The 16839-nt window shown below is 44.9% G+C and overlaps 4 protein-coding genes across 7 annotated transcripts in view; 1 reads left to right on the top strand and 3 right to left on the bottom strand.

The window, feature by feature from the left end:
* Nucleotides 1–4077, bottom strand: part of LOC143893839 (protein expanded) — a 33181-nt gene extending 29104 nt beyond the window's left edge. For both annotated transcript variants that reach the window (XM_077399589.1, XM_077399588.1), the window contains exon 1: nt 3417–4077. The gene's annotated coding sequence lies outside the window, so the exon portion shown is untranslated. The remainder of the gene's footprint in view (nt 1–3416) is intronic.
* A 2035-nt stretch (nt 4078–6112) lies between these two features.
* Usp12-46 (Ubiquitin-specific protease 12/46) lies at nt 6113–9127 on the top strand. Its single transcript, XM_077399735.1, has 8 exons — nt 6113–6502; nt 7023–7103; nt 7188–7404; nt 7494–7574; nt 7650–7945; nt 8044–8181; nt 8304–8447; nt 8519–9127. The coding sequence occupies exons 1-8, from the start codon at nt 6500–6502 to the stop codon at nt 8624–8626; spliced, it is 1068 nt and encodes a 355-aa protein (XP_077255861.1). The 5' UTR covers nt 6113–6499; the 3' UTR covers nt 8627–9127.
* Nucleotides 9128–9326: 199 nt separating this feature from the next.
* Nucleotides 9327–10606, bottom strand: LOC143893901 (large ribosomal subunit protein eL21-like). Of its 3 annotated transcripts, none has more exons than XM_077399748.1 (2): nt 10453–10606; nt 9327–9853 (listed from the first exon to the last, which is right to left on the bottom strand). In XM_077399748.1, exon 2 carries the CDS (start codon nt 9837–9839, stop codon nt 9360–9362), a length of 480 nt encoding a protein of 159 aa, XP_077255874.1. In that variant the 5' UTR covers nt 9840–9853; nt 10453–10606; the 3' UTR covers nt 9327–9359. The 3 variants fall into 3 exon arrangements, with proteins under 3 accessions (XP_077255874.1, XP_077255873.1, XP_077255875.1); XM_077399747.1 differs by having other exon boundaries at nt 10440–10596; XM_077399749.1 differs by having other exon boundaries at nt 10373–10507.
* A 710-nt stretch (nt 10607–11316) lies between these two features.
* LOC143893886 (sterol regulatory element-binding protein 1-like) lies at nt 11317–16767 on the bottom strand. The gene is made up of 7 exons (XM_077399721.1): nt 16520–16767; nt 15536–16075; nt 14615–15241; nt 13599–14525; nt 13184–13491; nt 12534–12689; nt 11317–12396 (listed from the first exon to the last, which is right to left on the bottom strand). Exons 1-7 carry the CDS (start codon nt 16617–16619, stop codon nt 12043–12045), a joined length of 3012 nt encoding a protein of 1003 aa, XP_077255847.1. The 5' UTR covers nt 16620–16767; the 3' UTR covers nt 11317–12042.
* Nucleotides 16768–16839: the final 72 nt, after the last annotated feature.

Genomic DNA, 16839 nt, shown 5'->3' on the forward strand with positions numbered 1-16839 from the left:
GCGAACCGAATATGATTTATTCACTTTCCCGAGAAATATGAATGAGATATATTGACTCGCGTGTAACGCCAAGAAGCGCATGTGTTCTCCTCTCTTCCTGTCTCCAGAAATATATATAGAAATATATACTCTTGTCAATATAGAATTATAAGTAACTTCAATCATACGCAACACATATATTTTAGCACTTTTGGATACAAATGTATAAAATCTTCAAGAGTTAGAAAATAATAATTTTCAATGGCAATAAGTCAATAGTACCTATTTAATTACATATTGAATAAATTTGTGCGTCTCGATTAGAGATTATAATCATACAGTTAATTGTTATTTTTTTTACAACGATTAACTGTATGATTATAATCTCACTAATTATATAGATAAAAGAAAGTCTGTCCAGCGAATAAAAGATATTTTATCTCTTTACACGTGTATCGTACATATATACCTGTTATTTGCTCCTAAAGGTTTTTTTATACGTCGACTAAAGTTGACGTTTTTAAGATACCGGATATGTCAGCGAATATCACTGGAGTCTGAATAGTTAAATTGGTAAGACGTTTGCTCGATAGAGAGGTCCAGATTCGATCTCTCATCGAGATAATATTTTTCTCAATGCCAATTTCTCATTAATAACTGCTTCTAAGATATTTAATTGCAAGCAATTAATACATTGATTATTATCAACGTCAATTCAAATGTGTAAAATAAATATTATTAAAAAAAAGACCGCGTAAAAGTCAATCTCTCGAGATAATATTTTCGCAATGCTAATTTCTCGTCAACAACGGATCGTGGATATTTCATTACGAGCAAATAATACGTTAATTATTAACGTCAATTCAAATATGTAAAATAAATATTATATTACAGGAAAGACCGCGTAAAATACGATCTTTTATCAAAATAATATTTTTTGCAATGCTAATTTCTCGTCAATAACAACTTCTAAGATATTCAACTGCAAGCAATTAACACGTTGATTATTAACGTCAATTCAAACGCGCAAGATAAATTTTATTTTACAGAAAGTGCCGCTTAAAATCATGATCGGTGCGCGATGGAGATACCTATGTCATTGTGATATTTCACACATATTAATATCAGGCCGACAAAAAATTGATATTAACTATCCATCTACTTTGTATATACATAATGGATGCTATCTGATTCTTGAAGAGAAACAAAGTTGCTTTTTCAAATCCTACTTTCCAGATCCTAGCAAATTATTAATGAGCACGAAATATCACTCGGGAAAAGATCAAATTGGCCGCGCATAATTCCTAGAGAAAAAGCTTGATAAAATAAGGAGCGATCAAAGAGGATTGAGTTTTGTAATAGTCGGTTTTTCCGCGCAGCGCGGTGTAGAGGGGAACTTCGGAACGACGACACTGGCGACACTACGAATCTACCGTTCCTCGGATATTAATATTCAACACGTTATAACGCGATAGATAGTGTCAACGACTGTAAAACCGTTCCGTGCCTACAATCGGGTATACTTCTGTACCCCGCAGTCATCATGCCCGTGCGCTTTCCATAGCGCAGCAGCGTAGAAAACAATGATGCGCGGACGCATATCTAAAAAATATCTACATCTAAAAAGAATAATTCTCTTATACATAAATTATTCCAACTTAACTCTACGGCTGAAACATCTCCATTGTTTTCGACGGGGACGCAAAATTACACGGAGTAATCCGGTTAGCCGGGGGGGGGGGGAAGCAAGCTAGTAGTCGAGTTAGGTGTGAAATATCCCGTCGCTGATAATAATCCTGCGCTAACGCGGGTCTCGCGGACCGCGACACGACGACGCAGTTGAGCGAATGTGTGCGAATACCGCGGCGCGCGGGCCGCTAGTAGTACGAACCGCACGGAATCGCGCGAGTGCGGCGCGCGCATGCGCGCCCGCTATGGAATGCGCGCTCTCGCGTACCTTTACCTCCCCCCTCCTGCCCCCCCGCACCGGGCCCCTCCGCGCGCCGCGCGGGGGCCATTGCAATCTCCTCTTTGTTGCTTTGCCACGCCGCGCGCCGCGCCACGCCGTTTCGGTACGCTGCCTCGACGTACGTACGCGCGTCACGCTACGCGGCTCGTTTCATTCGGCGATGTGATGTCATACGCCACGTTGAACGCGCGATGCATGTGTGTGAACGCACGCGCGCGTAAACGTAGTGCGTACGTGCGTGCGCGCGCACGTTGCGCATGCGACACGTCCATGCACGTGCATATATTTGTGAAAGAAATTGGAAAGCGCGCATGGTCCAATCGGTCCAATTGAAGGCGCGCGTAGGTATCCGTATTTATGAACGGCATTGCGTGTAATCGTATCGCGCGTGATTTTGGACGTTCGAAAAAGCGCTTTCCCATTTCTCTTTCGCGCGTACCTCCCTAAATTTTAAATACGGAAACATTACAATTACCATTCGACCTGAATTTCTCGAGATTATAATTGTAAGTAAAATGACTTGTCGAGCAAAAATTTCAAAATTTGCAAGTAACTCGAAGAATCACACGTTTGGTGACGTCAAGTCGGTAAACTTTAAAGTTAATGAGAAAGAAATGAGTTGCCGCAAGTATATCTATTTCGCGAAAATGTCGCAAAGATTGCCAGTAACGATTCACTAAATCTTGCTGCGATGCGTCCATTCGAAATTCATATGTTAAAGTATAATATTAAGAATAAGCAGAAGTTTCGCGACCTTTCTCTTTCCCTCCCTCCCTTTCACCTTCCCCATCTGCCTTCTCCTCCTCTTCGCGCTTTCCTCCACTCTCTTAAGTGACCTCTATATATGTATATACAAATTAATTTGAATATAAATTTGACTGAGCAGCAATTTTCTAGAATTAAAATTAACATCAATTAAAATTAAAATTCACGAAATAGGTACATAGTCCAAGTTTTCATTTATTCCCATACTAATAAACGTATAATAATCCGATATTAAATATCCCGAAATAATTTGCCAGATCAATGAGAACTCCTCCTTTCATTATAGTCGAACCAGTCGAACCATAACGATACCTACTTAAATTCTCCATGGCAATGTCACAATAACTAGCGCGACGAGCGCAAGTTTCTTTATTTAATTATTGCCGATTGCGGTCGTTTAATAGATCTGCAAGAATTTGCAAGGACTTGCAAGAGAATGCAACGCTGCGCAACGCGTCGCGCCGACCGGACCGCGTTCGTTCATCGATAGCCGAGCGCGCGAGGCGAGCGGCACGCGGCACGCGGCACGCGAATTAACCGTCGACGTTGGCGCCGCGGCGATTATACGACATACGAATCGAAGGAGGCGCCGCGCGCCGCGCCGCGCCACGCCGCGCCGCGCCGTTCACTCGATGGAAAGCGGGGAACGCGTGCGCGCACATCGCACACGCCGGGGCTGGCTGGGGCTGGGGATCACGCTTACCTTTTCCTTCGCGGTGTGTCTCGCGGCAACGTCTTCACGCTCGATGATTTATCTTCGCGCGAGGCGCATCCAGCGAAGAAGCGACGGCGCGCGTAATCCGGTTAATCCAATGTGACACAGGGGAAGGGGGGACGTCTCGCGCGCAACAGGTGGTCGTCCGTCGTAGGTAAACACTCGCGGATCGGGATCGCATTCGCAATTCGTAAATAATATCCGCGGGACGGGACACCAGGCACACAGGCACACAAAAAAAAGCAACGTCGTCCGCTCGCACTCGCGCGCGCGAGCAAACAAGTTTCACACTGAAACGCACAACGCTTCTCCGGCAATCTCGGCGAGGAAGCCACCCAGCGCACTCGCGGAGCCGCGCGGCGCCTCCGAACGATTCCCTCCCGCGAGACGACGAGCCCCTCGCTCGATCGCTCTTCGACGACGACGCGAGTTCCTTTACGGAGAGTATGTGGCGCGTCGTACACGCGCGCGCGCGCGCGCGCGCGAACGGTATTCTTCCACCGCGAACGCGGCGCGGGCGGCACGCGAGGAACGTCGCGCGCGACGAGAATCTCAAGCGGCGCGGCGGCGAGACCGTGGAAACGGGGGCGACCGTTGATACCGGGGCCCGCGCAATCACGACATTTTACACCGGCAGCCGGCGAGTGACTGACTGACTGACTCGCACTCGCGCCCTCGCGCCGCGCACCGGCTCGCGCTCGCGCTCCACCATCGGCTCCGGCTCCAAACTCACCGCGGGGCACCGGGCACCGGGCACCGGGCACCGGGCACCAGCTCGCGGAACTCGGGATAATCCGGGATAATCACCTCGGTACCGAAGCACCGCACGACACACCGTAATATACTCACCGCGTTCTTCCGCGCGGAAGGAATCGGAATTATCCCGATGATTTCGTGGGCTCGCCCGCCGAAACTGCAACGTACACATTGATTATATATATCGATCGAGAGGTATAAAGTCCCTTTCGACAGTTCCGATCGTTCCGAACTTACTGGCACGACGGAAACGGGGACCGCATCTTGTGAAGAAATAGGTCGAAGATGTAGCATAAAATTATATAAAGCTTCGTTTCTGAAAAAAAGAATCACATCTTTGTTATCCAATGTTAATCCTAAACTACATGACTATATATATATATATATATATATATATATATATATATATATATACCTACGCACCAAGTTTCTTTCAGATCAACCGGATACTTTCCCACAGAAAATTATAACGAATAAAATCAAGATCAATACGAGCTTGCAAGCGCAGATATTTGTCCTACAACGCAATCGTGTTCTTTATATACTTATTTCTAATGCCTTTTCCAATTACGTGTATTTTAATTTAAGCTGAATTGAGTTTTTTTTTCTTGTAGTCCCATCAAATCAACAAGCGTTTCAGTGATTGGTTTGTGCAAGCTATATGATTTAAATTCACGAGGTGGTTTGAATTTAAATTTCAATTTCTAAAATAATACAAGTATCCAATTCGACGATCTTAATAGTATATATCTAGCTTACAAGTGGGAAGCAATTGAATGGCAAAATATCGGCTCCAATATAAACTATCGATCCTGACGGTGCTGAAAAATTATTTTGAAGTCTTATGACTGTCGTGACATCGTATTTATCATGCGATCAGTAAAAACTGGAACGCGGCCATCGCCGTGCGACCGCTCGCGGCCAATGAGCACGCTCGACGAGTGTTCATAAGTCCGTTCTTATATTTAAAACCGGTTCTACGATACGTCGCAAGTGTCGTCAACTGCTAGTTGAAAAGTGTTAATTCTGATTGCCGATTGCCAGTTATTGTCGTCAAAAAAAGTTAAAAGTTCGCCAACTCTCTTTCAACAACGGCAATTGACAAGCGCGACGTGGAAATAACGCTCTTCAACCAGTAGTTGCCATTGTTTGCGACGTGTCGTAGAACCGGCTTAAGTTTGACAACATTATAAACCAATCACAGAGCCATATTAGCATCTTAAAACATTATTTATTGGGCCGGTATTCCTAGCTTATTTCAAGACTGTAATGTCTCAAGATGCTAATACGGCTCTGTGATTGGTTCGTAACATCGACGGTCTTAAACCGGCTTTTAAAGACAGTTTTGAAATAAGAAGAAACTATAAATGCGGGCCACGGGTGATAATTTTATTATTTTGCAACTGCTGCGACTCTACTAATTGTCCACGTCGCCAATTGGCCAGTTCGACGCATTCAGCTTCTGATTGGCCGCGTTCGGGAAACACAACTGTTGAGAGTGAGCGCTCATTATGATTGGTTCTTACACTTGGATCCGCGGAAGAACCAAAGGCAAGAACCAATCGTATTAAAGAATCGGCCATTGGTTGGTCCAGGAAAAATTACGAGAGTCGGTCGCGTCGAGTGTAGCATTCTATTCGCGAAACAAAAGATATTCTCGCTACATAAGCGTTAATTAAGGGTGCGAGCATCCTAAACGGGCCAAGCGCGAAATATGAAAAATCTGAAGCGTATATAAAAACGAAAAATTTCACGTCCGTTTCGCGTTACGGCGTTAACGAAGCAGCACCGGCCAATCAGCGAATTCCTAACAAAGATAGTCAACTAACGTCTACGCGTTATCCTTTTCTAACGAGAGGAGGGAGAGACCCGGAGAGACCCTTCTGCCCCTCCGCCGCTTGCTCCAATATGATATAGAGCTCGCTGGTCGCTGGTTTTGATTGCTTGGCTTGCGGAAGACCCGCACGACGCGACGGAATTGGCGGCGCGTTCCGGCTCCGGCTTCCGGCTTTCGTTCAGCCTGTCGTCCAGCTTTTTAACCCTTCTGTCCCGATCGGAGTTCTGGAGTTCCGGACCGGACACGTCGGGATCGCGGACGCGAACGACACGTGGAAGCGGCGCCGTTGTTGCGGCGCGCGACGACCACGGTTCCACCTCCCCCCCCCCCACCTTTCCGTCCTCCCCCGACGGAGATGCTCTAGCCGACAGATCCCGGTCAACGTCCGTCGTCCGTCGCAGTACGATGGAGTTTACGCCGTTGCTCAAGTCCGCGCCAAGTGCTTGCCAGTGTCACGCTCGCCTCACCGTGTCATAAAATGGTAAGGCCCCCTCCTCCCTCCCTCTGCTCCCTCCCCCCGAGAAAAATTATCCTTGCCGGGAGAACGGAGATACGTAGACGTGCTCCCGTTTCGATCCGGCAACTCGTTCCTGCGTTGTCGCGCGTGCGATCGCTGGTGCGTCCCTTCGCGAAGTGAGACGTGAGACGTCACGATCGATGTTGATAATTTGATAGAAAAATGTACGCGTTGTTCCACGTGGCTCGCGAGCCACGGAAACGGAGTTTACATCCGGAGTAAACGTCCGTCGTACATCGCTTCTGATATCTCGCGTGCCACGTTCATCGTTATAATTGTTTAATAGCTGTTAAAATAATAACGTAATTATGTACACGGATATTATGATTTTACATCATTACTTGTCGTTGATTCTCACGTGCGTGCTCGGTCTGCATAAAATTATAATTGCGATATCTCATTTATGTACATTTCGATGTTACGTAACGTCGTTACGATGCGGTGACTATCGAACGGTATGTAACGCTCTTATTTACGATTCCAGGGTACAACCATATCACAATTGGAAAGAGATATTGGCTCTGATCAGTTTCCGCCTAATGAACACTACTTTGGTTTAGTCAACGTAAGTGTACGTCTGCGCTGGATCAAATCGACTTGGCGACCTTTGATATTCCACCCCAGTTGCAATGAAAATGTGTTCTTGCAGTTCGGCAACACCTGTTACAGCAACTCGGTGCTGCAGGCTTTATATTTTTGTCGGCCGTTCAGGGAGAAGGTCTTGGAATACAAAGCCAGAAATAAGCGAACCAAGGAGACCCTACTGACATGCCTGGCAGACCTATTTTACAGTATCGCGACTCAAAAGAAGAAAGTAGGTTCCATAGCGCCAAAGAAATTTATCGCCAGATTGAGGAAAGAGAAAGGTCGGTGCTTCAAATGACGTGTATTTATATTTTGTAGCAACTTTGATATTCTATCGTCGTTAACTTTAATTTATCTTTCTTTCTTGCAGAGGAATTTGATAATTACATGCAACAAGATGCGCACGAATTCTTGAACTTCCTTATAAATCATATAAATGAAATCATTCTGGGTAAGTATGTTTGTCTCTGTCGCTCTCGGTAGCGCGTGGTAGCACCATATTCACCGTCGTGATTTATCGCGTCAGCGGAGAGAACTCAGAGCAAGCCGACTGGAGGAAAGTGTGGGGCAGGGGATGCTGCAGGTTCGCCACCGGAGCCTACGTGGGTACACGAGATATTCCAGGGGATACTGACGTCGGAAACACGCTGCCTTAACTGTGAGACTGTTTCTAGCAAAGACGAGGACTTCTTCGATCTGCAAGTTGACGTAGATCAGAATACTTCGATCACACACTGCCTCAGATGCTTCTCCAATACGGAGACCCTGTGTAGCGACAACAAATTCAAATGCGATCACTGCAGCAGTTACCAAGAAGCTCAGGTATTAATGACGTGGCGTTTGATTTGCAGCAATGATTAATTTTGTGCACGAATCACATAAATTATTTATTGAAACATGACCGTTTTGAATTTTTACAGAAACGAATGAGAGTGAAGAAACTACCTATGATACTAGCGTTGCATCTAAAGAGATTTAAATACGTGGAACAGTATAATCGCCACATAAAAGTATCTCACAGAGTAGTTTTTCCACTGGAGCTCAGACTTTTCAATACTGTTAGTACTCGTACAGTTATTACTCGTGAACGCGTGATAAATCTCCTTAGATATGAATTTTCTTTTAAATAGTCATAATTATTTCGATGTTTGAAGATAACGCGTGATTATTTCAATTACAGAGTGATGATGCTGTAAACCCAGATCGGTTGTATGATCTGGTGGCAGTTGTGATACATTGTGGAAGTGGGCCTAACCGAGGGCATTACATTTCTATAGTTAAAAGTCATGGATTCTGGTTGCTCTTTGACGACGATATGGTCGACGTAAGTGTTTCTGCTTTACGGAGCGTAAACATTTATAAAAGGTATTAATAAGTATCTTTATATGTCCCTAGAAAATTGATGCGTCAACTATAGAAGATTTTTATGGACTCACATCGGATATTCAGAAGAGCTCTGAAACTGGTTATATCCTGTTCTATCAATCGCGAGATTGTAGTTAAAGTTTAATATGAATAGCATTCGAAGTTAAGCACTCCTATACGCTAATTTCGTATTTCAAACAAAGCGCGCAGTGCATGTGAATCTTTGAATGTTCTAATGGTTTGTCAGATTATTTATATATATATATATATATATATATATATATATATATATATATGAGAATGATATACGACGTTCGCGGTAATGTTTTGGCTCGTAGAATATATGGAAAGAGAAGCGAAACGTAGTATCCATAACTTATCTACATTTTGATAGAATTTTTGGTTTGTACATATAAAACCAGCAGTTGTTGCGAGAAAAGAAAAATTGGAAGCAGTTTGTGTTACGCTTTATAATTTATTTATGTTCAAAAACTAGTCTCCGCCTTTCGAAGAGAATGAGTAATTTACGTTATATATGATAACTTACGTGTCCATTGATATAAAGAGAAACGTTGGAAGCACTATCAGATTCTATACAAATGTAAAGATATGACTGAGAATAAAAATATTGTTATGAGAGTTATGCATTTTGCTTATTCGTCATATTAAATGCAACGATTTATTTGTGGCGTGAAATTAAAGTCTTCTCCGAAGAAAATAATCGTATCTCATTCATACGATGGCATTCTTAAAAAAGTAAATATCGGTTATTTTATTCAGTTACCGACTCTTAAACCGCTTTACGTGATAGCAACGTCAAAAATAATAACGCCACGCCTTTACTTTGAAAATTTTAGTTTATTTTAACGTTTTAAGCAATAAATTCATATGGAACAGGCGCAAGCAAGATGGGCGCTTCTCGTCCCGATACGATGTGAGCTTTGGAGGGTTCGGCGGGCTGTCTCTTCAGTAGAACGCAAACGTTCGTCTTCTTCGCCTCCTTCCGGAGCCTCTCGTTCTCCTTGACGCGCTTGAGAAAGTCGTCCCTGCACTTGGAGTGGCTCAGGTGCTCGATGCGAACGTTGATCCTCTTAGCGATGATGCGTCCGCGTACCCTCTTGTTCACAATAACTCCCAGAGCGTGCGCCGTCACGTTGAACACACGGCCGGTCTTGCCGTGATAAACCTTGTACGGCATACCCTTCTGCACAGCGCCGTTTCCCTTAATATCCACGATGTCGCCGACCTTGTAGGTCTTCATGTACGTGGACAGGGGGATGGTGCCATGCTTGCGGAACTTGCGGGAGAACAAGTCTCTCGTGCCACGCCTGTAACCCTTCGAGTTAGTCATGACGATGTGTCAATCTGTAATAAAAAGAACAAGATTGTATATTCCCGATGTAAAACTGTCACTAATACGTGAAAGAGAAACTTGTGATCTCCGGAGTATCGACCGATCGATTGAATTTACTTCAAATACAATTAGGTAAATGTTATATTACTGTAAATTAAGATTGTTGAGACAGAAAGATACTTCTTCTCAACGCAACGAATGTCTTCGACGCTTCACACATTTGCATATCTACACCGCGTGTAACAACCTAACCTAAATATCCCTGCACGTTTTTCGTACGAGTCTAACGGGAGATAACGTTGTATTTCACGCCTTGTACGATAATTTATATGATGGAAAACGCGATTTGTGTCGACGGGAAACATTGTTGTGAGAGGAATTTCAACGCGCGATGCATAACGTGCGAAATACACGTGGCTCGGTGCTGGAGCGCGATCAACCGGCTGAAACCTGGCGCGTCGCGTTCATCGGCCGAGCTGGAGGCGGCAGTTTAACAGCAAACTAAAGTCTATTATCCACTTTCGACGTACATGGAGGAAAGATATACCGATTCGGCCCGACGTGCGAGGAATAATCTTAAAATGCTGACAAACGTACACTTGGAACTCACGTTCACGTCGTCGCCAGCAGTCGCCAGGAAAGAAGAGGCATTCGAGATTCGAGAGTGGCGACGCGCTGCGATTTGTGCGGAATCGATTGTCGATAATTCGAAACGCGCGTGACGTCACTGCGACACGTAAAGCTCGTTCTTTGAAACGGCTTTATAGATCGCAAAATCCTTTTATATGTACGAAATGGTGGAGGGGTATGGCTTGCTTATTTGGACTTTTATCGTCAGAGGAACTGCTACCGGACACACTTGAATTTAACGGTGTTACATTCGCCTCGAGGACGAGCGTGGCCTAGTAGACAGCGCACTGGTCTATTGAGCCAAAGGTCACGTGTATGAGAGTATGTCTCGCCGCGAGAACAAAAAAAAAAGTAGTAGGTTGGTAGGTGGTTGAGATTTTTTTTTTTTTTAGGGGGAGAAGTTCTCGTGGCGAGACATACTCTCGGTGGTTTGCCATTGCCTTCCGAGAGGAGAACGAGCGAATAAAATTTTCTAGCTCTACCGGGAATCGAACACGGGACCTTTGGCTCAATGGACCAGTGCGTCTATGGTATACTAGGCCACACTCGTCCTCGAGGCGAAGGTAACACCGTTAAAAATTCAAGTGTGTCCGATGTCTTCCGATGAAAATACCAGACATGGTGTAATTTCGAAATTTTATTTTGTTTAAAAAAAGAGATGACATCCGGCTTCGTGTAGGAATTAATTAGTCGAGAGCAAATCATTCCGACCCTGATCGTTATTTTATATATGCCACGGTTTATATGAAATTGTTTAAAAATTGATTTTTGATTGAAAAAGTATAAGATAATTATAACCCTGAAATTTTCTTATAGCTATTTTTAAAGTCAATTATTTTCCATCTGTATATACATGTCATTTATTTTTTGCCATGAAAACATATAATTAAATTATATTTAATTATATATATATAATACACATAGGTATATAATTTATATAATAGTCTGTAAATAAGGGGTACTCTCTTAAGTAGTATTAAAAAAAATAAAATAAAATAAATCATCTATCTTTGTAACAAGAGAAAATAATTAATACAAACCAAAGGTGCTCACATCGGGTATAAGATTTGTATTGTATAAGTGAAATGCCCTATATACAATGATTACAATGGTTAAACTTATAGCGAATTCGGACGCTTGCACTAGTGCACACTGAGTGCGCACAAGCTTGTTCTTCATCAATCAACTCAGTGTGCACTAGTGCAAGCGCCCGAATTCGCTATTAGATGCAATTTTTGATCTGATTTCCTTGTCGATTGTCCCTTTCGTGTTCACAATGCCTTCCTTGTCATTCACGTTTCGTTCAGCTGTCGGACACACATAACTAATGCGCGCAACACTTTGTCACAGACACGCGGCGGTTTCGCAATGAAAAAGAAAAAAATTTCAATAACAGATTTGGCGGAAGGTAAGATCTCATTGGCAAATTGGGCTGGTAGTCACATCTAAATCCGGCCGCTAAATGAGTATGTAATCTAATAACTTAAGTATACGTATAACCTATATATATATATATACACATATATATAAGATATATTTGTAAAACGTGTCAAATCAATTGATAATCACGTCAGTTGGCAGTGATCGCGGAGCCTAACTGTTGCATCAGTTTGTAGCATTCCTGAAGGCGTTTCCTATCCCCTATTCGCTCGAGTGTTTTGGCGGCTTCCGCGAGCATGCCGGCGCGTTCTCCCGCCGAGGCCAGCAGCAACGTCGGCAGATGCCTGCACGCCAGGCATAACGCGACCGCGTGCTCTCTCTCGCTGTTGTTCTGCTCCTGCGACCGGTCCTTCCCGCATATAATCGAGGAGCGCGCGTTCCTGTGATGCAGACTGCGATCCAGTAAGATCTGAGTCTTCACCGGCGTCGCCCCGGCCATCATGCGCGCTGTAGCCTCGTACAGGAACACTCGCGCCAATACAGACTGGAAAAAAAAGGTATTAACGTTACATGTATCTTAGATGAAAAGTTACGTGTGCGGTAAAATTTTATTCCGCTACTATGTCAACTCGAGCTTTATTGAAACGACGAACTAAACGGAAATTGTGGACTCGCGCTTACCGGGATATGCTGACACAATTGTCTCAAACACGCCAAATCACGCTGAAATCCAGCGAGTGACACGCTTGCGACCGATCTCTCTGGCTCCGTGTCCAACTCCTGCCAGAGAATTGTGCGTATCTCGAGAAGCCAGTCGCAGACCAGTAACTGAGTAAACTGAAAAATAAGTGAAATGAATTAATAGCAGGCGAAGAGGCGTTTGCACACGTGACTCACGAAAAGTAGGTATAAAACTATTACATATATATAGGCATATAAATGGTGCTGCGACCTGCCACAGGAGTTGCACTGCAGGAGTATTGCATAGTTATATTTCATGCAATGCAACTACAATGCACACTTGTAACAGGTAAACGGTAGCACGGTTTACGCTTGAAAGAAATTACCCTTAACACACACGCATAAACGAAACGTAACTTATAAATATACAACATTCGATCAATGACACAACTTAAAATTTGTCGCTGCCTTTGCAAAGATATATCGTTCCTTCAAATAAATGAAATATCCCAAAACTGTTCATTATTCACCTCGTCAAGTTCTGTCATTGTGTTCAACGTTATTTCAACTCGACGCAGATATTTTTACGTTTGGGAAAACTACATGGCAATGCGATTATTCGTCAATTAGAATTTATTCCGTCAACTCACCAAGACTTTCTGCGATGACTGCTCCTTGCAACGATAGTACACTATGGACTGCTCGAGCAGCAATCCCGCCTGATCAATGAAACGCATGGAGACCAACTTTGTCGGATGTTTCGCCACCTGAAGAACACTGAGCGCAGCATGGGGTAACGGACTGCTGCTGCTGTTATTGTCGCCAATTTGGAAGTTCCTCTCGTAGGGGAATTTACTCTCCGCAATGCTCCACGCATTTGAATCCTCTTCTCCCAACCGCCAACTCGCGGCAGCGCAAATTACCGCTCCCCACCATAATCCAATCTCATCTTCGAAGGCTGCAAAAGTAGAGAGAAAAAATAAAATATGTTGCGTGACAACGCATACAAAGAAATATGCAATTATAAAAATATATAACAACACATAATTGAAAATACATTCGTACTTGCTACACTGATTTTATCGGCGCACGGAAAACAGGCATCGACTTCCGCGGAGGCCATGATGATCCGTCCTAGTTCGAGCACGGTGGATGCGTGACACTCCCCGACCGTCAATAAACGCAGGCACTGCTCGATCAGATGATCCCTGTACGCGCGAGCCGCGTACGACAGCGGGTCCGCCCGGCTACTCTGCGACGTGAATTCGCTGTCGGCCTGTTTCTTGTACTGCCACTTCTGAGACGCCAAAAATCTCGCGCCCTCGTCGGTCATGATCCACTTCAATTTCGGAGGAACGGCGCAGGAGGACAGCAGGACGCGTGCTTTGCCCAGGTAATATTTATGTATGTACGGAAAGAAAGATTGTTTCAGGCACAGCGCGACGTTCGTGTAGATCTCAGCCAGAAGCGGCTTCGGCATACTCTCGCCGGCAGCTTCCGCGTAATTGACGGCACAAAGGGCGAGATACAGCGTCGAGTCCTTCGTCCCTTCGGACATACGAAGGCAGAGCATGTGCTGGTAAACGATGGCGATCTCCACGGCGGACGTCTCCGCCTGCTGTCGTTCCGGTTTCTCCAACAGCCACTTGCTGATCTGCATGACCCATCTGCCCACCCATAATTTGTGAAGAGTCTGCCGCACTATCTGCCACGTGGTAGCGAGAAAAATTTCCGTACGCGATAACGGGAAAGACCGGCCGATGTACTGCAGGCACTGGTGTAAATCTCGGTACGCCTGATTGCATTCGTGTTTGGATATGTTGAATTCGGCCTGACGTCTCCAACGACGTACTTCGAGGAAGACTTTGCTGTCGGTAGGCAAAACGGGATCGCCGTACAGTAACAGTTTCCAGAGACCGACCGCCAAGAGTATCAGGTTGGTAAACCAGAGAATAACGTTGCTCCACGGTTGCTTGTCCGATTCCAGCTGATCTTTAATCGAAAAGAGGGACGGTGAATACTAGCGATAAAGAACTTATCAAAATCTCGCGCGCGGGAAATAATCCACTCGCGTTCATTACCTTGATAATTAAGTATCGTCCGTCCGTCCAGTTTCGTATTCACGTAATCATAATTGAATCTCCCAATGTTGTTCACGAGAATGCCGAGAGGATTGAACGCCAAAAATAATAGCATGAATCCGCACAACGTCAGCCGAGTGTGATCTCTCATGCCTCCGTTGGACGGAGTGGGCACGGGGTGTAGATTGTGCAGCATATCCGGATCGTCCATCACCGACGACGGAGACGGCGGTGACAGAGGCGCGGGTGCGGGTGACAGGGATGGCTCGCTCGAGTCGGAGCGCGGTGGCGTCAGCTCTCCGCACACCAACAAATCGCGAAGATTTTGCCGTTGCGCAGCCATCTTCAACGCCATATTCTCGGCCTTTAATTTCGCATTGGTGTTTTGCAGGTATTTGATGTAGTCGATGGTTTTTCGTAGGATCGCCGACTTGTTCAGCTTGGCGTCAGTCCCGACTATGATGTTTTTCAGCTCAATTATCTTGTCGTTGATCGACGTCCTGTAACGACGCTCGATAGCGTTGTGGGCGCTGCGCTTCACCTCTCTTACTCTCGGTACGCCCACGTGCGTGCCTGTGTTGAGTCGGTTGATTTGTACCTTGTCAGTATCCAGCACCACGGGAATCCCTTGAATCGTATAGAATCATATTAATCCAACGCTATGAAATTGCAATCCTATCTCATCGCATTCCTATCTCATACGACGACGACTTCATGCTTACGTAAATATGATAACGTTAAAAAAAACTACTTTTTTTTATTTAGGACCAATCTAGACAAAATTTGCCCAGCTGCGTAACCACACGCATAAAGAAAATTATCCAATCAAATTTTATGCGCGTATGTTAGCAATGTGATTAGATGATACTCTTTATGCACATGGTTACGCAGCTATACAAGTCTGTCTGGAAAAGCCCTTACCAGTAGTCAATACCGTTCCGCTTGTAGTATTCACGAGAGTGTGTATCTGATGTGGAACGGGAGTGGTCGACGCGATGGTCTGCCCACCCTTTGAATACACGAGAGATTCCGACTTGATTAATTTGGCCGGCAGAAGTAGCTGCCGCTGTTGGGCGACCGGAGCCAGGGTCACCACGTTTGGCGACTGCACGTTGAAGTTCACATTTTGCGGTATCGCGTACTGCGAGCTGAACACCGTGGGCTTTGTCGAAGCGACTATCCTCTGCGGCCTGTTTTGCGGCACCGACGGAATGTCCTGCCGCACGTAAGTGACAGGCTGACCGCCGTCGGTCTGCTGCGTCACCATAACGTTCGCATTCGGTGGCTCGACGATCGCTGGATCCTTGAAGTCTTTGAAGTCCTTAAACTCGTCATTGTTGAGATTTAAGAGGTCAAATGTGTCCGTGTCCATCGGCATGGGCGTATCCAATTCGGATAGCAGAGCCTCGTCGCTGAAGAGCTCATTCTTCAGCAGCTCGCTCTCGCAATTCGTCAGAAGCTCTGCAAGTTAACGATTATTTTAATTTATCAATAGTAATAAAATTTTCAATTTTACACCAACATTTCATACAAAAAGTATAAATTTCTCTTGTTAAATATACTTTCTAACTTTCACTACTTTTATATAATTATAAAAACATTATGTAAATTAAAAGTCTTGGGTAGATAATTTTATTTAGCGATAAATAATTTTATTCGGAACGACACAAATCTTTATCAAGCGACGCGATCAATGATGCCGCGCGATTCTTACGTAGCATTCGTACAGATGTATCAGTGACAAGTAGAAGAGATAAGAAAACTGACAGAGATGCCTGCGACCTTTAATAACAATTACTTCTCGTTAACTTCTCAAAATACGCGCGTGTATCACGCACGAGAGGGAGAGAGAAAGAGAGAGAGAAAGATACTCGTCGGAGAGGAAAGCGGAGCGCAAGAACCTACCATCGATGCCAGTGACTTCATTCAAATTGAAGTTGTCATTCGATTGAAAATTCGGGAAGTCATTCTCCGGGGCCGGTGCCCAGCCGCCCGGGTCTGCCATAATCGTCGCCGGCCTCCCCGATCACGTCGAGGAAATTCACAGCCGCCGTCGATAGTCGATATCACGGAGCGCGGTCGAATAACGATACGTCAAAGAGCGCAGTTAGCCGGAAAATTGCAGGAACAAATCGTACGACCGTCGGCCGACCAATCCGGGCCGCCGCCGCCGATCGGACGATGTTGCGTCATTAGGCGCGCGTTCCGAAACCCGCTCGGAATCG

This window comes from Temnothorax americanus, unplaced genomic scaffold, assembly GCF_048541705.1.
Source record: "Temnothorax americanus isolate GAGA-0224 unplaced genomic scaffold, ASM4854170v1 Scaffold13, whole genome shotgun sequence".
Classification (NCBI taxonomy): domain Eukaryota; kingdom Metazoa; phylum Arthropoda; class Insecta; order Hymenoptera; family Formicidae; genus Temnothorax; species Temnothorax americanus.

What these genes read in the sequence shown, in the direction of transcription:
- Usp12-46 (XM_077399735.1), top strand. An exon ending in ACTACTTTGGTTTAGTCAAC is followed by an intron (nt 7,104 to 7,187) that starts GTAAGTGTACGT and finishes GTGTTCTTGCAG; the next exon opens with TTCGGCAACACCTGTTACAG. An exon ending in AGCTCAGACTTTTCAATACT is followed by an intron (nt 8,182 to 8,303) that starts GTTAGTACTCGT and finishes TTTCAATTACAG; the next exon opens with AGTGATGATGCTGTAAACCC.
- LOC143893901 (XM_077399748.1), bottom strand. Translation starts at nt 9,839, where the DNA reads ATGACTAACTCGAAGGGTTACAGGCGTGGCACGAGAGACTTGTTCTCC.
- LOC143893886 (XM_077399721.1), bottom strand. Translation starts at nt 16,619, where the DNA reads ATGGCAGACCCGGGCGGCTGGGCACCGGCCCCGGAGAATGACTTCCCG. An exon ending in TGAAGTCACTGGCATCGATG is followed by an intron (nt 16,076 to 16,519) that starts GTAGGTTCTTGC and finishes GTTAACTTGCAG; the next exon opens with AGCTTCTGACGAATTGCGAG. An exon ending in GACGATACTTAATTATCAAG is followed by an intron (nt 14,526 to 14,614) that starts GTAATGAACGCG and finishes TTTCGATTAAAG; the next exon opens with ATCAGCTGGAATCGGACAAG.